The sequence below is a fragment of the Leguminivora glycinivorella genome, chromosome 13 (assembly GCF_023078275.1).
Source record: "Leguminivora glycinivorella isolate SPB_JAAS2020 chromosome 13, LegGlyc_1.1, whole genome shotgun sequence".
NCBI classification, from domain to species: domain Eukaryota; kingdom Metazoa; phylum Arthropoda; class Insecta; order Lepidoptera; family Tortricidae; genus Leguminivora; species Leguminivora glycinivorella.
In genome coordinates this window covers 6148374-6173675 of record NC_062983.1, presented here as the reverse complement: position 1 = coordinate 6173675, position 25302 = coordinate 6148374, and the positions used below count along the sequence as shown (strand labels likewise).

The 25302-nt window shown below is 51.2% G+C and overlaps 1 protein-coding gene across 3 annotated transcripts; it reads right to left on the bottom strand.

Moving 5' to 3' along the window:
- Positions 1 to 4025: 4025 nt before the first annotated feature.
- LOC125232502 (collagen alpha-1(I) chain-like) lies at positions 4026 to 25302 on the bottom strand. 3 transcript variants are annotated; one of them, XM_048138197.1, is made up of 10 exons: positions 25245 to 25302; positions 23696 to 24419; positions 22349 to 23173; positions 11408 to 11710; positions 7588 to 9177; positions 7111 to 7446; positions 6259 to 7032; positions 4864 to 6015; positions 4522 to 4758; positions 4026 to 4370 (listed from the first exon to the last, which is right to left on the bottom strand). In XM_048138197.1, the coding sequence occupies exons 1-10, from the start codon at positions 25284 to 25286 to the stop codon at positions 4108 to 4110; spliced, it is 6246 nt and encodes a 2081-aa protein (XP_047994154.1). In that variant the 5' UTR covers positions 25287 to 25302; the 3' UTR covers positions 4026 to 4107. The 3 variants fall into 3 exon arrangements, with proteins under 3 accessions (XP_047994154.1, XP_047994155.1, XP_047994153.1); XM_048138198.1 differs by having other exon boundaries at positions 7588 to 8769; XM_048138196.1 differs by having other exon boundaries at positions 7588 to 9576; positions 11468 to 11710.

The window sequence follows — 25302 nt, the reverse complement described above, 5'->3', positions numbered from 1 at the left end:
AAAAAGTCTTATACACTTTTTATCTGGGACCAATCGTTCATGAGATATGGAAGGGAAAAGATGGACAATAAAGGAATAAACTCATTTGTTTATGAACAATACGTTTATTCTTATAGAGACGCGGTAGCGTGTCAAGCTAGGTTCAAGTAACAAAAGTAGCAAGCAGCACCGTGTGTAATAATATTACACAAACCGTTTGGAGCCACATTTGACCCCCTTCTAACTGAAAAACTATTTCACATTAAAGAAACCAAAGCGCGTAGTAAAAATATGAGCTATAAGCGCTCCTCAATGAGCCCGGTACTAGCAGCCCGCCTTAGTGCGTTTTCACATCATGAGATCCGATATCGGATGTCGGAAGGATTTCAAAGGCAAAAATCAAAGACGGGTCTTAAATGTACGGGATATCAGTCCTACTTCCGATATCGGATCGGATAATGTGAAAACGCACATATCCCGCGCGCGCGCAGCCCTTTATAAGCCACCGTGCGGCCGGCGCTCGCTCATTCCAGTCGTCCTCAAAACGTCGTCGTAAGACCGCCCCACAAGGATGGGGCGCGACCAGATACAGCCCTCACAGCGTCCAGCGCGGAAGGGGCTACTCACACCCCAGCAGGGGTGTTGAACGACATCACAGCAGCGCTCGCTCAGTTTGTCTCGCGCAGCGATCCGATCACATTGTAGCTGACTTGACGAGCAAAGCATCGCGACCGCCAAGTATTGCTTTGATGGGATAAATAAAATTCCTAACTATCTTCCGTCTCTACTTCGATGGGCGAGCTCCGTTAGTGCATGCTCCCGAGCATACACTACAGACACTGGAGCAGGCAATTCCTGCTTTTCGGCAGCCGCATCGCACCCCACACCCAGTTTTGCATCGGCAAAATATAGACTCCTTTTTTTTCGGATTCAATAAGTAAAATTTTCCTAAAATAAGTTTAGCACGTGCATTCAATATTCAAACAGGCGTACAAATATTTTGTATTTAACATTCAATTTATTTACCACCTACTGAATGGGGTTGAACTAGAAGAGACGATGGCATATTAAAGCCAGTGACAACCAACGACCCAGTGGCACCTGACTCCATTCTCAAAACTATATTTTGCCGATGCAAGACTGGGTGTGGGGTGCGATGCGGCTGCCGAAAAGCAGGAATTGCCTGCTCCAGTGTCAGCATCTTCCGCGCTGGGCGCTGTGAAGGCTGTATCTGGTCGCGCCCCATCCTTGTGGGGCGGTCTTACGTCGACGTTTTGAGGACGACTGGAATGAGCGAGCGCCGGCCGCGCGGTGGCTTATAAAGGGTCCATATTGGCTCATATAAAATTATTTGTTATAAAATTATTGTTTATACCGATTTGTGCTCCGAATGATCATTTCTCATAATTTTACTTATCATAATTTTGTTTCATTATTATCAATAGTACTACTATCACTGTTCATAATAATCATTTAGTCGAAAATTTTTAATCATAAATTCTACACAAATACCTATTTAATAACATTCATAATTTTGTGTTTAAGAAAATCATTCATCATAAAATTATTTAAAAAGTTTTGGGGAAGTTCTATGAAAAACTTGTGCCATTTATAGAAGCGCGCTTGAAGCTTTTACAGTGACACATACAATTTACATTAAAAATTCGTTTCTGGTTCGCTCACGGTCAACCTAACACGCTCCTCCTCGCTACGCTCGTCGTCGCACCTAACTGGACTATCACATGTGATGTCTGTTCTGTTAACAATAATATAACGATAAATTATATTACTCGCGATCGTTATGATCAATATTACATAAACATTAGTATAAAACGTATTTATGATGAATGACATTATTAACATAAGTCATTCGAAGTTACGATAGTTATTAACATAAAATTGTTATACATAATGATCGTTATAATGTAAAATTGTATGAGAAACATTTTCGGACTACCAATAATCTATATAACAATTTTATATGAACTTTGGCGCACCCCTTATAAAGGACTGCGCGCGCGCGGGATAAGTGCGTTTTCACATTATCCGATCCGATATCGGAAGTAGGACTGATATCCGTACATTTAAGGCGCCGTCTTGGATTTTTGCCTTTGAAATCGTTCCGACATCCGATATCGGATCGGATAATGTGAAAACGCACTAAGGCGGGCTGCCTAGTACCGGGCTCATTGAGGAGCGCTTATAGCTCATATTTTTACTACGCGCGTTGGTTTCTTTTTACGTTGCATTATAACACGTTTATGTGAAATAGTTTTTGAGTTAGAAGGGGGTCAAATGTGGCTCCAAACGGTTCGTGTAATATTACACACGGTGCTGCTTGCTACTTGAACCTGGCTTGACACGCTACCGCGTCTCTATAAGAATAAACGTATTCTTCGTAAACAAATGAGTTTATTCCTTTATTGTCCATCTTTTCCCTTCCATATCTCATGAACGATTGGCCCCAGATAAAAAGTGTATAAGACTTTTTTGTAGAAAATTTTATGAAGATTAGTTGTGTTTCAGAACATTTTTTGCCATGTGCCACAATCTAAGAGGTATTCGCGAAAAACTAAAAAAAGGGACCTTTACACCCCCCTCCACCCGTTAGCTCCTCCCCTACCCATCAGTACTTTGAGTGAGTGGATTAGAACACCATTCCCTACAACTACGCCAAAATTCGCCTATACACGAATTATTTCCCGCGAGATAGGCTTCATTGAGTGTGCTATAACATGGGTATTGGGTAATAATTAGTTATGTAACATCAATACATAATTTGAACTAAAATTACAAAACTAAAAAAATCCACCAAAATTAGGCAAATTTGGAGTATGTTGAAATTCACCTATCTCCACTTAAACAATCGCGTCAATTCGACGCTCCGTTTTGCTGTGAAAGACGGACAAACAAACAGACACACACACTTTCCCATTTACAACGTGTTTCCGGTACCACTCAAAACCTCAGACACCCCAACTGATTTTTATTTTTTTAAACTCATCTAGAGTATTCATCTTTTAATCTGATGGTTACTTTTTTTTAAATTGAATTTTTAATTTTCAGTACAGCTCTACTTGACTTTTAGCTCTACACTCAATAAAATAATTGCTAACTACCATCATAAACCATAAAACTATTTATTTGTGTACGTTACTGCAACGACATAAGGTTTACCAATAGACAGCTAAGATGTCACTGTAAAACACTTTAAAGCTTTGTCACAGTAGACTTAAAATTGGACAGGTAGGTAATCGCAGTAAGCAAGTTTAAACCTAATATTCAAAATGACAAGGTTGTAATTAGGTACGAGTTCAATTTGTTATGACTTATGATAAACATTAAGATTAAACTGACAAACAACGTCAAACTCGTAGCGGAAAAAATAATCGTCCAAGTAACCAGCCAGTATTAATACCCCCAAATACTGAAAAAGGTAACCAACCTCTAGCAATGCGATATACACAATGTTGTATTAAGAATACAATAGAATAGGCACATAAAAAATAACTAATAATACTAATTTAAATAAAAATATTACCCCCATCAAGATATAGCTCAATCGATTCTACTCTCGATTCTGGACAAACGGTTTTCAGGTTTTTAGTGTTAAGTGAAACACGGTGTATAATATTAGTATGGATATGGATAATTGTGATAATTAAGAAAATATAGATACTAGAGAACCTTAATGACGAAATAAAACTTACTAAAATCTCAATTCATCAGAAAAATCTTGGTAACAAAATAGGAATAATAAAAACAAATTAAAGTTTTTCCTTAATTTTGGGACAAACTTTTCGAGAACTGCTGTGGTAATTATTACTACAAGGAACTACTGAGGTTGTGGTTTTACTATACGTTTAAAGCAACTAAAAATTATTTATGTATCCATACCACATAATTGCTTTAGTATAACACTGTTAACAGTGTTAACTTATGTGTAATGTTTAATAAAATAAAAATAAATACAAAAAAAATATTATTACTTATTCAGTCTGCCTGTGATTTTACAGGAGTAGGTAGAAATAAATAAAATAAAGTAGTGAGATGCCAGAATTTTATTAATATAAAAGAGAAAAAAAAGATGTATCCACAGAAAACAAATTAGAAATAGAAATTAAAGAACTAGCAAGTAAGGCATGGTTGGCGTCTGGTGCCGATCTTGACGACGAATTGTCTGCGTGAAAGACGGCAAACCTTGCGTCCTCCGAACCATGGCAGACCGGAACCTGATCCTGATCCGTATCCTGATCCGGCGGCGGCGGAGGCACCAGCATTAGCTGATGATCCGTATGGAGCCACTGTTCCGTAAGAAACAGCGTTAGCGTTGGCGTTGGCAGTAGCGCTAGCAGAAGATGGAACTTCCTCGATGATGATGACTGGACTTCCTTGTGGTCCGTATGGTCCGTTTGGTCCTGATTGGGCAGAGGCCCCAGCGCTGGCTGAGGCTCCTGATCCTTGTGATCCGTTTGGTCCTTGTTGGGCAGAGGCGGCAGCGTTGGGCTTCTGATCCTTGTGGTCCGAGTGGTCCGGCTGGGCCTTGTGGTCCGTATGGTCCGTATGGTCCGTTTGGTCCTGATTGGGCAGAGGCCCCAGCGCTGGCTGAGGCTCCTGATCCTTGTGATCCGTTTGGTCCTTGTTGGGCAGAGGCGGCAGCGTTAGCTGAAGCTCCTGATCCTTGTGGTCCGAGTGGTCCGGCTGGGCCTTGTGGTCCGTATGGTCCGTATAGTCCGTTTGGTCCTGATTGGGCAGAGGCGGCAGCGTTAGCTGAAGCTCCTGGTCCTTGTGGTCCGAGTGCTCCTTGTGGTCCGGCTGGGCCTTGTGGTCCGTATAGTCCGTTTGGTCCTGATTGGGCAGAGGCGGCAGCGTTAGCTGAAGCTCCTGATCCTTGTGGTCCGTTTTGTCCTGATTGGGAAGAGGCGCCAGCGCTGGCTGAGGCTCCTGATCCTTGTGGTCCGTATGGTCCGTATGGTCCGTTTGATCCTGATTGGGAAGAGGCGCCAGCGCTGGCTGAGGCTCCTGATCCTTGTGGTCCGTTTGGTCCTTGTTGGGCAGAGGCGGCAGCGTTAGCTGAAGCTTCTGATCCTTGTGGTCCGAGTGGTCCGGCTGGGCCTTGTGGTCCGTATGGTCCGTATGGTCCGTTTGGTCCTGATTGGGCAGAGGCCCCAGCGCTGGCTGAGGCTCCTGATCCTTGTGATCCGTTTGGTCCTTGTTGGGCAGAGGCGGCAGCGTTAGCTGAAGCTCCTGATCCTTGTGGTCCGAGTGGTCCGGCTGGGCCTTGTGGTCCGTATGGTCCGTATAGTCCGTTTGGTCCTGATTGGGCAGAGGCGGCAGCGTTAGCTGAAGCTCCTGGTCCTTGTGGTCCGAGTGGTCCTTGTGGTCCGGCTGGGCCTTGTGGTCCGTATAGTCCGTTTGGTCCTGATTGGGCAGAGGCGGCAGCGTTAGCTGAAGCTCCTGATCCTTGTGGTCCGTTTTGTCCTGATTGGGAAGAGGCGCCAGCGCTGGCTGAGGCTCCTGATCCTTGTGGTCCGTATGGTCCGTATGGTCCGTTTGATCCTGATTGGGAAGAGGCGCCAGCGCTGGCTGAGGCTCCTGATCCTTGTGGTCCGTTTGGTCCTTGTTGGGCAGAGGCGGCAGCGTTAGCTGAAGCTTCTGATCCTTGTGGTCCGAGTGGTCCGGCTGGGCCTTGTGGTCCGTATGGTCCGTATGGTCCGTTTGGTCCTGATTGGGCAGAGGCCCCAGCGCTGGCTGAGGCTCCTGATCCTTGTGATCCGTTTGGTCCTTGTTGGGCAGAGGCGGCAGCGTTAGCTGAAGCTCCTGATCCTTGTGGTCCGAGTGGTCCGGCTGGGCCTTGTGGTCCGTATGGTCCGTATAGTCCGTTTGGTCCTGATTGGGCAGAGGCGGCAGCGTTAGCTGAAGCTCCTGGTCCTTGTGGTCCGAGTGGTCCTTGTGGTCCGGCTGGGCCTTGTGGTCCGTATAGTCCGTTTTGTCCTGATTGGGAAGAGGCGCCAGCGCTGGCTGAGGCTCCTGATCCTTGTGGTCCGTTTGGTACTTGTTGGGCAGAGGCGGCAGCGTTAGCTGAAGCTCCTGATCCTTGTGGTCCGAGTGGTCCGGCTGGGCCTTGTGGTCCGTATGGTCCGTATGGTCCGTTTTGTCCTGATTGGGAAGAGGCGCCAGCGCTGGCTGAGGCTCCTGATCCTTGTGGTCCGTATGGTCCGTATGGTCCGTTTTGTCCTGATTGGGAAGAGGCGCCAGCGCTGGCTGAGGCTCCTGATCCTTGTGGTCCGTATGGTCCGTATGGTCCGTTTGATCCTGATTGGGAAGAGGCGCCAGCGCTGGCTGAGGCTCCTGATCCTTGTGGTCCGTTTGGTCCTTGTTGGGCAGAGGCGGCAGCGTTAGCTGAAGCTTCTGATCCTTGTGGTCCGAGTGGTCCGGCTGGGCCTTGTGGTCCGTATGGTCCGTATGGTCCGTTTGGTCCTGATTGGGCAGAGGCCCCAGCGCTGGCTGAGGCTCCTGATCCTTGTGATCCGTTTGGTCCTTGTTGGGCAGAGGCGGCAGTGTTAGCTGAAGCTCCTGATCCTTGTGGTCCGAGTGGTCCGGCTGGGCCTTGTGGTCCGTATGGTCCGTATAGTCCGTTTGGTCCTGATTGGGCAGAGGCGGCAGCGTTAGCTGAAGCTCCTGGTCCTTGTGGTCCGAGTGGTCCTTGTGGTCCGGCTGGGCCTTGTGGTCCGTATAGTCCGTTTGGTCCTGATTGGGCAGAGGCGGCAGCGTTAGCTGAAGCTCCTGATCCTTGTGGTCCGTTTTGTCCTGATTGGGAAGAGGCGCCAGCGCTGGCTGAGGCTCCTGATCCTTGTGGTCCGTATGGTCCGTATGGTCCGTTTTGTCCTGATTGGGAAGAGGCGCCAGCGCTGGCTGAGGCTCCTGATCCTTGTGGTCCGTTTGGTACTTGTTGGCCAGAGGCGGCAGCGCTAGCTGAAGCTCCTGATCCTTGTGGTCCGAGTGGTCCGGCTGGGCCTTGTGGTCCGTATGGTCCGTATGGTCCGTTTTGTCCTGATTGGGAAGAGGCGCCAGCGCTGGCTGAGGCTCCTGATCCTTGTGGTCCGTATGGTCCGTATGGTCCGTTTGATCCTGATTGGGAAGAGGCGCCAGCGCTGGCTGAGGCTCCTGGTCCTTGTGGTCCGTTTGGTCCTTGTTGGCCAGAGGCGGCAGCGTTAGCTGAAGCTCCTGATCCTTGTGGTCCGAGTGGTCCGGCTGGGCCTTGTGGTCCGTATGGTCCGTTTTGTCCTGATTGGGAAGAGGCGCCAGCGCTGGCTGAGGCTCCTGATCCTTGTGGTCCGTATGGTCCGTATGGTCCGTTTGGTCCTGATTGGGCAGAGGCGCCAGCTCTGGCTGAGGCTCCTGATCCTTGTGGCCCGTTTGGTCCTTGTTGGGCAGAGGCGGCAGCGTTAGCTGAAGCTCCTGATCCTTGTGGTCCGAGTGGTCCGGCTGGGCCTTGTGGTCCGTATGGTCCGTATGGTCCGTTTGGTCCTGATTGGGCAGAGGCGGCAGCGTTAGCTGAAGCTCCTGGTGCTTGTGGTCCGAGTGGTCCTTGTGGTCCGGCTGGGCCTTGTGGTCCGTATGGGCCGTATGGTCCGTTTGATCCTGATTGGGAAGAGGCGCCAGCGCTGGCTGAGGCTCCTGATCCTTGTGGTCCGTTTGGTCCTTGTTGGGCAGAGGCGGCAGCGTTAGCTGAAGCTTCTGATCCTTGTGGTCCGAGTGGTCCGGCTGGGCCTTGTGGTCCGTATGGTCCGTATGGTCCGTTTGGTCCTGATTGGGCAGAGGCCCCAGCGCTGGCTGAGGCTCCTGATCCTTGTGATCCGTTTGGTCCTTGTTGGGCAGAGGCGGCAGCGTTAGCTGAAGCTCCTGATCCTTGTGGTCCGAGTGGTCCGGCTGGGCCTTGTGGTCCGTATGGTCCGTATAGTCCGTTTGGTCCTGATTGGGCAGAGGCGGCAGCGTTAGCTGAAGCTCCTGGTCCTTGTGGTCCGAGTGGTCCTTGTGGTCCGGCTGGGCCTTGTGGTCCGTATAGTCCGTTTGGTCCTGATTGGGCAGAGGCGGCAGCGTTAGCTGAAGCTCCTGATCCTTGTGGTCCGTTTTGTCCTGATTGGGAAGAGGCGCCAGCGGTGGCTGAGGCTCCTGATCCTTGTGGTCCGTATGGTCCGTATGGTCCGTTTGATCCTGATTGGGAAGAGGCGCCAGCGCTGGCTGAGGCTCCTGATCCTTGTGGTCCGTTTGGTCCTTGTTGGGCAGAGGCGGCAGCGTTAGCTGAAGCTTCTGATCCTTGTGGTCCGAGTGGTCCGGCTGGGCCTTGTGGTCCGTATGGTCCGTATGGTCCGTTTGGTCCTGATTGGGCAGAGGCCCCAGCGCTGGCTGAGGCTCCTGATCCTTGTGATCCGTTTGGTCCTTGTTGGGCAGAGGCGGCAGCGTTAGCTGAAGCTCCTGATCCTTGTGGTCCGAGTGGTCCGGCTGGGCCTTGTGGTCCGTATGGTCCGTATAGTCCGTTTGGTCCTGATTGGGCAGAGGCGGCAGCGTTAGCTGAAGCTCCTGGTCCTTGTGGTCCGAGTGGTCCTTGTGGTCCGGCTGGGCCTTGTGGTCCGTATAGTCCGTTTGGTCCTGATTGGGCAGAGGCGGCAGCGTTAGCTGAAGCTCCTGATCCTTGTGGTCCGTTTTGTCCTGATTGGGAAGAGGCGCCAGCGCTGGCTGAGGCTCCTGATCCTTGTGGTCCGTATGGTCCGTATGGTCCGTTTGATCCTGATTGGGAAGAGGCGCCAGCGCTGGCTGAGGCTCCTGATCCTTGTGGTCCGTTTGGTCCTTGTTGGGCAGAGGCGGCAGCGTTAGCTGAAGCTTCTGATCCTTGTGGTCCGAGTGGTCCGGCTGGGCCTTGTGGTCCGTATGGTCCGTATGGTCCGTTTTGTCCTGATTGGGAAGAGGCGCCAGCGCTGGCTGAGGCTCCTGATCCTTGTGGTCCGTTTGGTACTTGTTGGCCAGAGGCGGCAGCGTTAGCTGAAGCTCCTGATCCTTGTGGTCCGAGTGATCCGGCTGGGCCTTGTGGTCCGTATGGTCCGTATGGTCCGTTTTGTCCTGATTGGGAAGAGGGGCCAGCGCTGGCTGAGGCTCCTGATCCTTGTGGTCCGTATGGTCCGTATGGTCCGTTTGATCCTGATTGGGAAGAGGCGCCAGCGCTGGCTGAGGCTCCTGATCCTTGTGGTCCGTTTGGTCCTTGTTGGCCAGAGGCGGCAGCGTTAGCTGAAGCTCCTGATCTTTGTGGTCCGAGTGGTCCGGCTGGGCCTTGTGGTCCGTATGGTCCGTTTTGTCCTGATTGGGAAGAGGCGCCAGCGCTGGCTGAGGCTCCTGATCCTTGTGGTCCGTATGGTCCGTATGGTCCGTTTGGTCCTGATTGGGCAGAGGCGCCAGCTCTGGCTGAGGCTCCTGATCCTTGTGGCCCGTTTGGTCCTTGTTGGGCAGAGGCGGCAGCGTTAGCTGAAGCTCCTGATCCTTGTGGTCCGAGTGGTCCGGCTGGGCCTTGTGGTCCGTATGGTCCGTATGGTCCGTTTGGTCCTGATTGGGAAGAGGCGGCAGCGTTAGCTGAAGCTCCTGATCCTTGTGGTCCGTTTGGTCCTGATTGGGCAGAGGCGGCAGCGTTAGCTGAAGCTCCTGGTGCTTGTGGTCCGAGTGGTCCTTGTGGTCCGGCTGGGCCTTGTGGTCCGTATGGGCCGTATGGTCCGTTTGGTCCTTGCTGTCCTCGTTGCCCAGCGTTCGCGTTAGCGTTGGCAGTGACAGTCACTTCTGGTTGCTGCTCCTCAATGATGATGATCTCTTCTGGAGCCGAAGAAACAGTGGCAGTAGCAGAAGCACTAGCTGAAGATCCTGGTCCTCTTGGGCCTTGTGGTCCTGCACAGTGACATATTCAACTTAGTAACTCCATTACAATGAAGCCGTATGGTACTTCGTACTCTAAATATTTAGTTTTAAGATAATGCCATAAATATGTGTTGTGAGTGTGTTTAGTAAAACGTCCCACTTTGTCGGTAACCATTAAGGCGAGATTTACCTGTATCTTTATATGAATAAACTGACAAAGCGGCTTTATAGCAATCGGCAAAGTGGGACGTTTTCCCATGCACACTCACATATACACATACAGGTTGGGCCATTGATAAGAGCATTTAATGAAATTAAAATAATTGCTGAATTTTTTTTTTGTGTTTTGAAATTAAAAATATGATATTAAGAAAGTATGCGAAATTCAAAAATTTTATGATTTAAAATTAAATCATAAAGATGACGTCCATGCTGGGTTGTGACACTCTGTCAGCCTTGCTTGATTTGAAAGACTTTCGTCAGAAGTTGCGAAGATATTAATTCTTGGCGAATGTTCTCCTTTAATTATTCTGTGGTTGCCAGAATTTTTGAGTACACTTTACTTTTCAAGTACCCCCGCAAAAAAAAGTCTGCTGGAGTTAAGTCAGGGCTCCTGGAAGGCCAAGCACTATCAACCCAAGGCGACAGCTTTAGTCGAAAACGCCGACGACAAAAGACACTAAGAACGATTATTTTGATAAACAGCCTAGATGTAAAACGCTTATCGCTCTCCCGTGTAAGACATCATTTTAAATAAAAATTTAATTTAAAATGACACCATACTTAGGTATATGCCAATATTTTGTAATTTTTACAAAGCAGGTAAAGACAAAAGTAAATTTGTCACTGGCCCATCCTGTACATACATATAAGTTTTGGGGGTCTTCATATAAAAATACTGAGATTGCATTTTATAGACTGAGTTTTTGCGTCTGAAATGAACTGGGAATGGGAGGAATTCATGGAATCCCCGTGTCATGAGTTTTACTTGGGATCTCCCCGACCAGCGATTGCTGAGTAACTTGAGTAACTCATGTGTTATGTATGTGAATACGCATGATTGGAAAAAGAGAAGAGAAGCCTTTGCCCAGAAGTAAGACATAGCGGCCATTAAAAAAAGGCTACTGAATATTTCTGAACATGAAACATCATGTTCAGAAATATTCAGTAGTCTTTTTTTAATATGGTATTTTCTTTTACAGACGCTCAACAGAGCGTCTGTAAAAGACAATACCATATCAGTGATTTAATTATGTAACTAAATGATGTAAATATCGGGTGGATGTTATGTGATTTTGTTATACATTGTAATATCACTATACAGGGACTGCCCAATATATAATGGTAGAAAATAGTGGTGGTCATAAATGGTACATACCTTGTGGTCCTTGTGGTCCATATGGTCCGTTTGGTCCTGATTGGGCAGAGGCGGCAGCGTTAGCTGAAGTACCTGGTGCTTGTGGTCCGAGTGGTCCTTGTGGTCCGGCTGGGCCTTGTGGTCCGTATGGTCCGTATAGTCCGTTTGGTCCTGATTGGGAAGAGGCGCCAGCGCTGGCTGAGGCTCCTGATTGTTGTGGTCCGTTTGGTCCTGATTGGGCAGAGGCGGCAGCGTTAGCTGAAGCTCCTGGTCCTTGTGGTCCGAGTGGTCCTTGTGGTCCGGCTGGGCCTTGTGGTCCGTATGGTCCGTATAGTCCGTTTGATCCTGATTGGGAAAAGGCGCCAGCGCTGGCTGAGGCTCCTGATCCTTGTGGTCCGTTTGGTCCTTGTTGGGCAGAGGCGGCAGCGTTAGCTGAATCTCCTGATCCTTGTGGTCCGAGTGGTCCGGCTGGGCCTTGTGGTTCGTATGATCCGTATGGTCCGTTTTGTCCTGATTGGGAAGAGGCGCCAGCGCTGGCTGAGGCTCCTGATCCTTGTGGTCCGTATGGTCCGTATGGTCCGTTTGATCCTGATTGGGAAGAGGCGCCAGCGCTGGCTGAGGCTCCTGATCCTTGTGGTCCGTTTAGTTCTTGTTGGGCAGAGGCGGCAGCGTTAGCTGAAGCTCCTGATCCTTGTGGTCCGGCTGGGCCTTGTGGTCCGTATGGTCCGTATGGTCCGTTTTGTCCTGATTGGGAAGAGGCGCCAGCGCTGGCTGAGGCTCCTGATCCTTGTGGTCCGTATGGTCCGTATGATCCGTTTGATCCTGATTGGGAAGAGGCGCCAGCGCTGGCTGAGGCTCCTGATCCTTGTGGTCCGTTTGGTCCTTGTTGGGCAGAGGCGGCAGCGTTAGCTGAAGCTCCTGATCCTTGTGGTCCGAGTGGTCCGGCTGGGCCTTGTGGTCCGTATGGTCCGTATAGTCCGTTTGGTCCTGATTGGGAAGAGGCGGCAGCGCTGGCTGAAGCTCCTGGTCCTTGTGGTCCGAGTGGTCCTTGTGGTCCAGCTGGGCCTTGTGGTCCGTATGGTCCGTATAGTCCGTTTGGTCCTGATTGGGCAGAGGCGGCAGCGTTAGCTGAAGCTCCTGATCCTTGTGGTCCGTTTGGTCCTGATTGGGCAGAGGCGGCAGCGTTAGCTGAAGCTCCTGGTGCTTGTGGTCCGAGTGGTCCTTGTGGTCCGGCTGGGCCTTGTGGTCCGTATGGTCCGTATAGTCCGTTTGGCCCTGATTGGGAAGAGGCGCCAGCGCTGGCTGAGGCTCCTGATTGTTGTGGTCCGTTTGGTCCTGATTGGGCAGAGGCGGCAGCGTTAGCTGAAGCTCCTGGTCCTTGTGGTCCGAGTGGTCCTTGTGGTGCGGCTGGGCCTTGTGGTCCGTATGGTCCGTATAGTCCGTTTGATCCTGATTGGGAAAAGGCGCCAGCGCTGGCTGAGGCTCCTGATCCTTGTGGTCCGTTTGGTCCTTGTTGGCCAGAGGCGGCAGCGTTAGCTGAAGCTCCTGATCCTTGTGGTCCGAGTGGTCCGGCTGGGCCTTGTGGTCCGTATGGTCCGTATGGTCCGTTTTGTCCTGATTGGGAAGAGGCGCCAGCGCTGGCTGAGGCTCCTGATCCTTGTGGTCCGTATGGTCCGTATGGTCCGTTTGATCCTGATTGGGAAGAGGCGCCAGCGCTGGCTGGGGCTCCTGATCCTTGTGGTCCGTTTGGTCCTTGTTGGGCAGAGGCGGCAGCGTTAGCTGAAGCTCCTGATCCTTGTGGTCCGAGTGGTCCGGCTGGGCCTTGTGGTCCGTATGGTCCGTATGGTCCGTTTTGTCCTGATTGGGAAGAGGCGCCAGCGCTGGCTGAGGCTCCTGATCCTTGTGGTCCGTATGATCCGTATGGTCCGTTTGGTCCTGATTGGGCTGAGGCGCCAGCGCTGGCTGAGGCTCCTGATCCTTGTGGTCCGTATGGTCCGTATGGTCCGTTTGATCCTGATTGGGAAGAGGCGCCAGCGCTGGCTGAGGCTCCTGATCCTTGTGGTCCGTTTGGTCCTTGTTGGCCAGAGGCGGCAGCGTTAGCTGAAGCTCCTGATCCTTGTGGTCCGAGTGGTCCGGCTGGGCCTTGTGGTCCGTATGGTCCGTATGGTCCGTTTTGTCCTGATTGGGAAGAGGCGCCAGCGCTGGCTGAGGCTCCTGATCCTTGTGGTCCGTATGGTCCGTATGGTCCGTTTGATCCTGATTGGGAAGAGGCGCCAGCGCTGGCTGAGGCTCCTGATCCTTGTGGTCCGTTTGGTCCTTGTTGGCCAGAGGCGGCAGCGTTAGCTGAAGCTCCTGATCCTTGTGGTCCGAGTGGTCCGGCTGGGCCTTGTGGTCCGTATGGTCCGTATGGTCCGTTTTGTCCTGATTGGGAAGAGGCGCCAGCGCTGGCTGAGGCTCCTGATCCTTGTGCTCCGTATGGTCCGTATGGTCCGTTTGATCCTGATTGGGAAGAGGCGCCAGCGCTGGCTGAGGCTCCTGATCCTTGTGGTCCGTTTGGTCCTTGTTGGCCAGAGGCGGCAGCGTTAGCTGAAGCTCCTGATCCTTGTGGTCCGAGTGGTCCGGCTGGGCCTTGTGGTCCGTATGGTCCGTATGGTCCGTTTGGTCCTGATTGGGAAGAGGCGGCAGCGTTGGCTGAAGCTCCTGATCCTTGTGGTCCGTATGGTCCGTATTGTCCGTTTGGTCCTGATTGGGCAGAGGCGCCAGCTCTGGCTGAGGCTCCTGATCCTTGTGGCCCGTTTGGTCCTTGTTGGGCAGAGGCGGCAGCGTTAGCTGAAGCTCCTGATCCTTGTGGTCCGAGTGGTCCGGCTGGGCCTTGTGGTCCGTATGGTCCGTATGGTCCGTTTGGTCCTGATTGGGAAGAGGCGGCAGCGTTAGCTGAAGCTCCTGATCCTTGTGGTCCGTTTGGTCCTGGTTGGGCAGAGGCGGCAGCGTTAGCTGAAGCTCCTGTGCTTGTGGTCCGAGTGGTCCTTGTGGTCCGGCTGGGCCTTGTGGTCCGTATGGGCCGTATGGTCCGTTTGGTCCTTGCTGTCCTTGTTGCCCAGCGTTCGCGTTAGCGTTGGTAGTGACAGTCACTTCTGGTTGCTGCTCCTCAATGATGATGATCTCTTCTGGAGCCGAAGAAACAGTGGCAGTAGCAGAAGCACTAGCTGAAGATCCTGGTCCTCTTGGGCCTTGTGGTCCTGCACAGTGACATATTCAACTTAGTACTTAACTCCATTACAATGAAGCCGTATGGTACTTCGTACTCTAAATATTTAGTTTTAAGATAATGCCATAAATATGTGTTGTGAGTGTGTTTAGTAAAACGTCCCACTTTGTCGGTAACCATTAAGGCGAGATTTACCTGTATCTTTATATGAATAAACTGACAAAGCGGCTTTATAGCAATCGGCAAAGTGGGACGTTTTCCCATGCACACTCACATATACAGGTTGGGCCATTGATAAGTGCATTTAATGAAATTAAAATAATTGCTGAATTTTTTTTTGTGTTTTGAAATTAAAAATATGATATTAAGAAAGTATGCGAAATTCAAAAATTTTATGATTTAAAAATTAAATCATAAAGATGACGTCCATGCTGGATTGTGACACTCTGTCAGCCTTGCTTGATTTGAAAGACTTTCGTCAGAAGTTGCGAAGATATTAATTCTTGGCGAATGTTCTCCTTTAATTATTCTGTGGTTGCCAGAATTTTTGAGTACACTTTACTTTTCAAGTACCCCCGCAAAAAAAAGTCTGCTGGAGTTAAGTCAGGGCTCCTGGAAGGCCAAGCACTATCAACCCAAGGCGACAGCTTTAGTCGGAAACGCCGACTACAAAAGACACATAAGAACGATTATTTTAAAATGACACCATACTTAGGTATATGCCAATATTTTGTAATTTTTACAAAGCAGGTAAAGACAAAAGTAAATTTGTCACTGGCCCATCCTGTACATACATATAAGTTTTGGGGGTCTTCATATAAAAATACTGAGATTGCATTTTATAGACTGAGTTTTTGCGTCTGAAATGAACTGGGACTGGGAGGAATTAATCGAATCCCCGTGTCATGAGTTTTACTTGGGATCTCCCCGACCAGCGATTGCTGAGTAACTTGAGTAACTCATGTGTTATGTATGTGAATACGCATGATTGGAAAAAGAGAAGAGAAGCCTTTGCCTAGAAGTAAGACATAGCGGCCATTAAAAAAAGGCTACTGAATATTTCTGAACATGAAACATCATGTTCAGAAATATTCAGTAGTCTTTTTTTAATATGGTATTTTCTTTTACAGACGCTCAACAGAGCGTCTGTAAAAGACAATACCATATCAGTGATTTAATTATGTAACTAAATGATGTAAATATCGGGGGGATGTTATGTGATTTTGTTATACATTGTAATATCACTATACAGGTACTGCCCAATATATAATGGTAGAAAATAGTGGTGGTCATTAATGGTACATACCTTGTGGTCCTTGTGGTCCATATGGTCCGTTTGGTCCTGATTGGGTAGAGGCGGCAGCGTTAGCTGAAGTACCTGGTGCTTGTGGTCCGAGTGGTCCTTGTGGTCCGGCTGGGCCTTGTGGTCCGTATGGTCCGTATAGTCCGTTTGGTCCTGATTGGGAAGAGGCGCCAGCGCTGGCTGAGGCTCCTGATTGTTGTGGTCCGTTTGGTCCTGATTGGGCAGAGGCGGCAGCGTTAGCTGAAGCTCCTGGTCCTTGTGGTCCGAGTGGTCCTTGTGGTTCGGCTGGGCCTTGTGGTCCGTATGGTCCGTATAGTCCGTTTGATCCTGATTGGGAAGAGGCGCCAGCGCTGGCTGAGGCTCCTGATCCTTGTGGTCCGTTCGGTCCTTGTTGGGCAGAGGCGGCAGCGTTAGCTGAATCTCCTGATCCTTGTGGTCCTTGTGGTCCGGCTGGGCCTTGTGGTCCGTATGGTCCGTATGGTCCGTTTTGTCCTGATTGGGAAGAGGCGCCAGCGCTGGCTGAGGCTCCTGATCCTTGTGGTCCGTATGGTCCGTATGGTCCGTTTGATCCTGATTGGGAAGAGGCGCCAGCGCTGGCTGAGGCTCCTGATCCTTGTGGTCCGTTTGGTCCTTGTTGGGCAGAGGCGGCAGCGTTAGCTGAAGCTCCGGATCCTTGTGGTCCGAGTGGTCCGGCTGGGCCTTGTGGTCCGTATGGTCCGTATGGTCCGTTTTGTCCTGATTGAGAAGAGGCGCCAGCGCTGGCTGAGGCTCCTGATCCTTGTGGTCCATATGGTCCGTATGGTCCGTTTGATCCTGATTGGGAAGAGGCGCCAGCGCTGGCTGAGGCTCCTGATCCTTGTGGTCCGTTTGGTCCTTGTTGGGCAGAGGCGGCAGCGTTAGCTGAAGCTCCTGATCCTTGTGGTCCGAGTGGTCCGGCTGGGCCTTGTGGTCCGTATGGTCCGTATGGTCCGTTTTGTCCTGATTGGGAAGAGGCGCCAGCGCTGGCTGAGGCTCCTGATCCTTGTGGTCCGTATGGTCCGTATGGTCCGTTTGGTCCTGATTGGGCAGAGGCGCCAGCGCTGGCTGAGGCTCCTGATCCTTGTGGTCCGTTTGGTCCTTGTTGGGCAGAGGCGGCAGCGTTAGCTGAAGCTCCTGATCCTTGTGGTCCGAGTGGTCCGGCTGGGCCTTGTGGTCCGTATGGTCCGTATAGTCCGTTTGATCCTGATTGGGAAGAGGCGCCAGCGCTGGCTGAGGCTCCTGATTGTTGTGGTCCGTTTGGTCCTGATTGGGCAGAGGCGGCAGCGTTAGCTGAAGCTCCTGGTCCTTGTGATCCGAGTGGTCCTTGTGGTCCGGCTGGGCCTTGTGGTCCGTATGGTCCGTATAGTCCGTAGGATCCTGATTGGGAAGAGGCGCCAGCGCTGGCTGAGGCTCCTGACCCTTGTGGTCCGTTTGGTCCTTGTTGGGCAGAGGCGGCAGCGTTAGCTGAAGCTCCTGATCCTTGTGGTCCGAGTGGTCCGGCTGGGCCTTGTGGTCCGTATGGTCCGTATGGTCCGTTTTGTCCTGATTGGGAAGAGGCGCCAGCGCTGGCTGAGGCTCCTGATCCTTGTGGTCCGTATGGTCCGTATGGTCCGTTTGATCCTGATTGGGAAGAGGCGCCAGCGCTGGCTGAGGCTCCTGATCCTTGTTGTCCGTTTGGTCCTTGTTGGGCAGAGGCGGCAGCGTTAGCTGAAACTCCTGATCCTTGTGGTCCGAGTGGTCCGGCTGGGCCTTGTGGTCCGTATGGTCCGTTTTGTCCTGATTGGGAAGAGGCGCCAGCGCTGGCTGAGGCTCCTGATCCTTGTGGTCCGTATGGTCCGTATGGTCCGTTTGATCCTGATTGGGAAGAGGCGCCAGCGCTGGCTGAGGCTCCTGATCCTTGTGGTCCGTTTGGTCCTTGTTGGGCAGAGGCGGCAGCGTTAGCTGAAGCTCCTGATCCTTGTGGTCCGAGTGGTCCGGCTGGGCCTTGTGGTCCGTATGGTCCGTATGGTCCGTTTTGTCCTGATTGGGAAGAGGCGCCAGCGCTGGCTGAGGCTCCTGATCCTTGTGGTCCGTATGGTCCGTATGGTCCGTTTGGTCCTGATTGGGCAGAGGCGCCAGCGCTGGCTGAGGCTCCTGATCCTTGTGGTCCGTTTGGTCCTTGTTGGCCAGAGGCGGCAGCGTTAGCTGAAGCTCCTGATCCTTGTGGTCCGAGTGGTCCGGCTGGGCCTTGTGGTCCGTATGGTCCGTATGGTCCGTTTGGTCCTGATTGGGCAGAGGCGCCAGCGCTGGCTGAGGCTCCTGATCCTTGTGGTCCGTTTGTTCCTTGTTGGGCAGAGGCGGCAGCGTTAGCTGAAGCTCCTGATCCTTGTGGTCCGAGTGGTCCGGCTGGGCCTTGTGGTCCGTATGGGCCGTATGGTCCGTTTGGTCCTGATTGGGAAGAGGCGGCAGCGTTAGCTGAAGCTCCTGATCCTTGTGGTCCGTTTGGTCCTGATTGGGCAGAGGCGGCAGCGGTAGCTGAAGCTCCTGGTGCTTGTGGTCCGAGTGGTCCTTGTGGTCCGGCTGGGCCTTGTGGTCCGTATGGGCCGTATGGTCCGTTTGGTCCTTGCTGTCCTTGTTGCCCAGCGTTCGCGTTAGCATTGGCAGTGACAGTCACTTCTGGTTGCTGCTCCTCAATGATGATGATCTCTTCTGGAGCCGAAGAAACAGTGGCAGTAGCAGAAGCACTAGCTGAAGATCCTGGTCCTCTTGGGCCTTGTGGTCCTGCACAGTGACATATTCAACTTAGTACTTAACTCCATTACAATGAAGCCGTATGGTACTTCGTACTCTAAATATTTAGTTTTAAGATAATGCCATAAATATGTGTTGTGAGTGTGTTTAGTAAAACGTCCCACTTTGTCGGTAACTATTAAGGCGAGATTTACCTGTATCTTTATATGAATAAACTGACAAAGCGGCTTTATAGCAATCGGCAAAGTGGGACGTTTTTCCATGCACACTCACATATACAGGTTGGGCCATTGATAAGTGCATTTTATGAAATTAAAATAATTGCTGAATTTTTTTTTGTGTTTTGAAATTAAAAATATGATATTAAGAAAGCATTCGAAATTCAAAAATTTTATGATTTAAAAATTAAATCATAAATATGATGTCCATGCTGGGTTGTGACACTCTGTCAGCCTTGCTGGATTTGAAAGACTTTCGTCAGAAGTTGCGAAGATATTAATTCTTGGCGAATGTTCTCCTTTAATTATTCTGTGGTTGCCAGAATTTTTGAGTACACTTTACTTTTCAAGTACCCACGCAAAAAAAGTCTGCTGGAGTTAAGTCAGGGCTCCTGGAAGGCCAAGCACTATCAACCCAAGGCGATAGCTTTAGTCGAAAACGCCGACGACAAAAGACACATAAGAACGATTATTTTGATAAACAGCCTAGATGCAAAACGCTTATCGCTCTCCCGTGTAAGACATCAGTTAGAATAAAAATTTAATTTAAAATGACACCATACTTAGGTATATGCCAATATTTTGTAATTTTTACAAAGCAGGTCAAGACAAAAGTAAATTTGTCACTGGCCCATCCTGTACATACATATAAGTTTTGGGGGTCTTCATATAAAAATACTGAGATTGCATTTTATAGACTGAGTCTGAAATGAACTGGGACTGGGAGGAATTAATGGAATCCCCGTGTCATGAGTTTTAACTGTGTGTAACTTGAGTAACTCATGTGTTATGTATGTGAATACCTGTGAATACGCATGATTGGAAAAAGAGAAGAGAAGCCTTTGCCCAGAAGTAAGACATAGCGGCCATTAAAAAAAGACTACTGAATATTTCTGAACATGAAACATCATGTTCAAAAATATTCAGTAGTCTTTTTTTAATATGGTATTGTCTTTTACAGACGCTCAACAGTGATTTAATTAACTAAATGATGTAAATATCGGGGGGATGTTATGTGATTTTGTTATACATTGTAATATCACTATACAGGGACTGCCCAATATATAATGGTAGAAAATAGTGGTGGTCATTAATGGTACATACCTTGTGGTCCTTGTGGTCCATATGGTCCGTTTGGTCCTGATTGGGAAGAGGCGCCAGCGCTGGCTGAGGCTCCTGATCCTTGTGGTCCGTTTAGTTCTTGTTGGGCAGAGGCGGCAGCGTTAGCTGAAGCTCCTGATCCTTGTGGTCCGGCTGGGCCTTGTGGTCCGTATGGTCCGTATGGTCCGTTTTGTCCTGATTGGGAAGAGGCGCCAGCGCTGGCTGAGGCTCCTGATCCTTGTGGTCCGTATGGTCCGATCCTGATTGGGAAGAGGCGCCAGCGCTGGCTGAGGCTCCTGATCCTTGTGGTCCGTATGGTCCGTATGATCCGTTTGATCCTGATTGGGAAGAGGCGCCAGCGCTGGCTGAGGCTCCTGATCCTTGTGGTCCGTTTGGTCCTTGTTGGGCAGAGGCGGCAGCGTTAGCTGAAGCTCCTGATCCTTGTGGTCCGAGTGGTCCGGCTGGGCCTTGTGGTCCGTATGGTCCGTATGGTCCGTTTTGTCCTGATTGGGAAGAGGCGCCGGCGCTGGCTGAGGCTTCTGATCCTTGTGGTCCGTATGGTCCGTTTGATCCTGATTGGGAAGAGGCGCCAGCGCTGGCTGAGGCTCCTGATCCTTGTGGTCCGTTTGGTCCTTGTTGGGCAGAGGCGGCAGCGTTAGCTGAAGCTCCTGATCCTTGTGGTCCGAGTGGTCCGGCTGGGCCTTGTGGTCCGTATGGTCCGTATGGTCCGTTTTGTCCTGATTGGGAAGAGGCGCCAGCGCTGGCTGAGGCTCCTGATCCTTGTGGTCCGTATGGTCCGTATGGTCCGTTTGATCCTGATTGGGAAGAGGCGCCAGCGCTGGCTGAGGCTCCTGATCCTTGTGGTCCGTTTGGTCCTTGTTGGCCAGAGGCGGCAGCGTTAGCTGAAGCTCCTGATCCTTGTGGTCCGAGTGGTCCGGCTGGGCCTTGTGGTCCGTATGGTCCGTATGGTCCGTTTTGTCCTGATTGGGAAGAGGCGCCAGCGCTGCCTGAGGCTCCTGGTCCTTGTGGTCCGTTTGGTCCTGATTGAGCAGAGGCGGCAGCGTTAGCTGAAGCTCCTGGTCCGGCTGGTCCTTGTGGTCCTGCTGGTCCTTGTGGTCCGTATGGTCCGTATGGTCCATTTGGTCCTGATTGGGCAGAGGCAGCAGCGTTAGCTGAAGCTCCTGGTCCTTGTGGTCCGTTTGGTCCTGATTGAGCAGAGGCGGCAGCGTTAGCTGAAGCTCCTGGTCCTTGTGGTCCGACTGGCCCTTGTGGTCCGTATGGTCCGTATGGTCCGTTTGGTCCTGATTGGGCAGACGCGGCAGCGTTAGCTGAAGCTCCTGGTCCTTGTGGTCCGGCTGGGCCTTGTGGTCCGTATGGTCCGTATGGTCCGTTTGGTCCTGATTGGGCAGAGGCGGCAGCGTTAGCTGAAGCTCCTGGTCCTTGTGGTCCGTTTGGTCCTGATTGGGCAGAGGCGGCAGCGTTAGCTGAAGCTCCTGATCCTTGTGGTCCGAGTGGTCCTTGTGGTCCGGCTGGGCCTTGTGGTCCGTATGGTCCGTATAGTCCGTTTGATCCTGATTGGGAAGAGGCGCCAGCGCTGGCTGAGGCTCCTGATCCTTGTAGTCCGTTTGGTCCTTGTTGGGCAGAGGCGGCAGCGTTAGCTGAAGCTCCTGATCCTTGTGGTCCGAGTGGTCCGGCTGGGCCTTGTGGTCCGTATGGTCCGTATGGTCCGTTTTGTCCTGATTGGGAAGAGGCGCCAGCGCTGGCTGAGGCTCCTGATCCTTGTGGTCCGTATGGTCCGTATGGTCCGTTTGATCCTGATTGGGAAGAGGCGCCAGCGCTGGCTGAGGCTCCTGATCCTTGTGGTCCGTTTGGTCCTTGTTGGGCAGAGGCGGCAGCGTTAGCTGAAGCTCCTGATCCTTGTGGACCGAGTGTTCCGGCTGGGCCTTGTGGTCCGTATGGTCCGTATGGTCCGTTTTGTCCTGATTGGGAAGAGGCGCCAGCGCTGCCTGAGGCTCCTGATCCTTGTGGTCCGTTTGGTCCTGATTGAGCAGAGGAGGCAGCGTTAGCTGAAGCTCCTGATCCTTGTGGTCCGAGTGGTCCTTGTGGTCCGGCTGGGCCTTGTGGTCCGTATGGTCCGTATACTCCGTTTGATCCTGATTGGGAAGAGGCGCCAGTGCTGGCTGAGGCTCCTGATCCTTGTGGTCCGTATGGTCCGTATGGTCCGTTTGATCCTGATTGGGAAGAGGCGCCAGCGCTGGCTGAGGCTCCTGATCCTTGTGGTCCGTTTGGTCCTTGTTGGGCAGAGGCGGCATTGTTAGCTGAAGCTCCTGATCCTTGTGGTCCGAGTGGTCCGGCTGGGCCTTGTGGTCCGTATGGTCCGTATGGTCCGTTTTGTCCTGATTGGGAAGAGGCGCCAGCGCTGCCTGAGGCTCCTGATCCTTGTGGTCCGTTTGGTCCTGATTGAGCAGAGGAGGCAGCGTTAGCTGAAGCTCCTGATCCTTGTGGTCCGAGTGGTCCGAGTGGTCCGGCTGGGCCTTGTGGTCCGTATGGTCCGTATGGTCCGTTTTGTCCTGATTGGGAAGAGGCGCCAGCGCTGGCTGAGGCTCCTGATCCTTGTGGTCCGTATGGTCCGTATGGTCCGTTTGATCCTGATTGGGAAGAGGCGCCAGCGCTGGCTGAGGCTCCTGATCCTTGTGGTCCGTTTGGTCCTTGTTGGGCAGAGGCGGCATTGTTAGCTGAAGCTCCTGATCCTTGTGGTCCGAGTGGTCCGGCTGGGCCTTGTGGTCCGTATGGTCCGTATGGTCCGTTTTGTCCTGATTGGGAAGAGGCGCCAGCGCTGCCTGAGGCTCCTGATCCTTGTGGTCCGTTTGGTCCTGATTGAGCAGAGGCGGCAGCGTTAGCTGAAGCTCCTGGTCCGGCTGGTCCTTGTGGTCCTGCTGGTCCTTGTGGTCCGTATGGTCCGTATGGTCCATTTGGTCCTGATTGGGCAGAGGCAGCAGCGTTAGCTGAAGCTCCTGGTCCTTGTGGTCCGTTTGGTCCTGATTGAGCAGAGGCGGCAGCGTTAGCTGAAGCTCCTGATCCTTGTGGTCCGAGTGGTCCTTGTGGTCCGGCTGGGCCTTGTGGTCCGTATGGTCCGTATAGTCCGTTTGATCCTGATTGGGAAGAGGCGCCAGCGCTGCCTGAGGCTCCTGATCCTTGTGGTCCGTTTGGTCCTTGTTGGGCAGAGGCGGCAGCGTTAGCTGAAGCTCCTGATCCTTGTGGTCCGAGTGGTCCGGCTGGGCCTTGTGGTCCGTATGGTCCGTATGGTCCGTTTTGTCCTGATTGGGAAGAGGCGCCAGCGCTGCCTGAGGCTCCTGATCCTTGTGGTCCGTTTGGTCCTGATTGAGCAGAGGCGGCAGCGTTAGCTGAAGCTCCTGGTCCGGCTGGTCCTTGTGGTCCTGCTGGTCCTTGTGGTCCGTATGGTCCGTATGGTCCATTTGGTCCTGATTGGGCAGAGGCAGCAGCGTTAGCTGAAGCTCCTGGTCCTTGTGGTCCGTTTGGTCCTGATTGAGCAGAGGCGGCAGCGTTAGCTGAAGCTCCTGGTCCTTGTGGTCCAACTGGCCCTTGTGGTCCGTATGGTCCGTATGGTCCGTTTGGTCCTGATTGGGCAGACGCGGCAGCGTTAGCTGAAGCTCCTGGTCCTTGTGGTCCGGCTGGGCCTTGTGGTCCGTATGGTCCGTTTGGTCCTGATTGGGCAGAGGCGGCAGCGTTAGCTGAAGCTCCTGGTCCTTGTGGTCCGACTGGTCCTTGTGGTCCGTATGGTCCGTATGGTCCGTTTGGTCCTGATTGGGCAGAGGCGGCAGCGTTAGCTGAAGCTCCTGGTCCTTGTGGTCCAGCTGGTCCTTGTGGTCCGTATGGTCCGTATGGTCCGTTTGATCCTGATTGGGCAGAGGCGCCAGCGCTGGCTGAGGCTCCTGATCCTTGTGGTCCGTTTGGCCCTGATTGGGCAGAGGCTGCAGCGTTAGCTGAAGCTCCTGGTCCTTGTGGTCCTTGTCCGGCTGGTCCTTGTTGTGGTCCGAGTGGTCCTTGTGATCCGGCTGGGCCTTGTCCTGCTTGGGCAGAAGCGGCAGCATTGGCTGACGATCCTTGTCCATATGAGCCTGGATATCCGCTTGGTCCTTGTGGTCCTGATTGAGCTGATGCAGCAGCATTAGCTGATGAGGATCCTGAACCATATGGCGGGCCAGAGCCGGCGCCGGCACTGGCTGCGGCGCTGGAACTTGTTGAGGAGCTTCCGAAACCGGAAATGGCGCGGCGTCCAGTGGTGGTAGATGTGCTTCCGCCACCTGGCACCTTATGGATCACCACATCCTCTTCATAGATGGTCTCTTGGCCGTCAGCATCAGTCTCGATGACGAAGGTCCTCACGATCTTGTCTTCGCCTGAGATATTAGGCTTGGCAACCTTTCTGTGGTACTGTTTTCGAGTCGTTTCTTTTTCCCAAGTCGTTCCATTTTCGACTGAGTAAGAATCGGATTTGTCGTATGCGGTTTCTTTCATTTGTTTTTCTAAGTTCCACATAGCCGCAAGGGCTTCATCTTCTGCGCCTTGTAGGGCGGCAGCATACTGTGAAACAAACGTTATTTTACACGATATTGGTTTTCAACATTTCGAAAATGCGAATGCCTGAAAGGTACCTTCAAATAAGCTGTGTTAAGGAAATACATGTTAAAGAGGCAAACATGACCAGTGTATATTGAAACTAAGGTAAAGGTAGCTTTTGTAAAGTAACTTCTCTTTTCACCGACAGGTATGAATAAAACGAACTAAGTAATGTCTTTGCAAATGCCTTGCTTATTTAGCTTATTCTGACTCTTACTGATATTGCTGATAATAAATAAATAATAAAATAAATACACTTGATATCTCATCTTACTGGTAATGATGATACTGTTAAGGCGTGCGACTATTTAGCTGTAGGCTTTAACCTCGGTCCATATTAATGAGCTTTTTAGAACTTTGCTTTGTATTAAGTCTCGTTCCCTGGCCAATTCTAATCAAATACAAGGAGTTGCTCACGGTTGACTTGCATTGCTATGTAAGATTTGTTTGACTAATATATGCTGAGATTCTTTATTCCTGATATTAAGTATATGATCGACTGTGATCAAATAAATTGGAATTTGACTGAAAGATGGCTTATACCCAGGATTGTATCATAATATCTTGGTATTTTATATCACCCAGGAGGGGTTGTAGAATGACGCCAATTCATCACAGCTAAAAATGTGATTTTCTGTCACATGCATTTTAATGCTTCAAGTTGGCTTCAAGTTCAATAATTCTGATAATAAGGACCATATTGCAGTTAAAGCACAAGGACTCTTCTTTTATGGAAAGCCATAAACTAAAAGTCAGATTTAGAATAAGATATTATAAAGAAGGACTTACCGCCACGGCACAGCACAAGATCACAATGGTGGTTGCTCTCATTGTGGTGAGAGTTGAA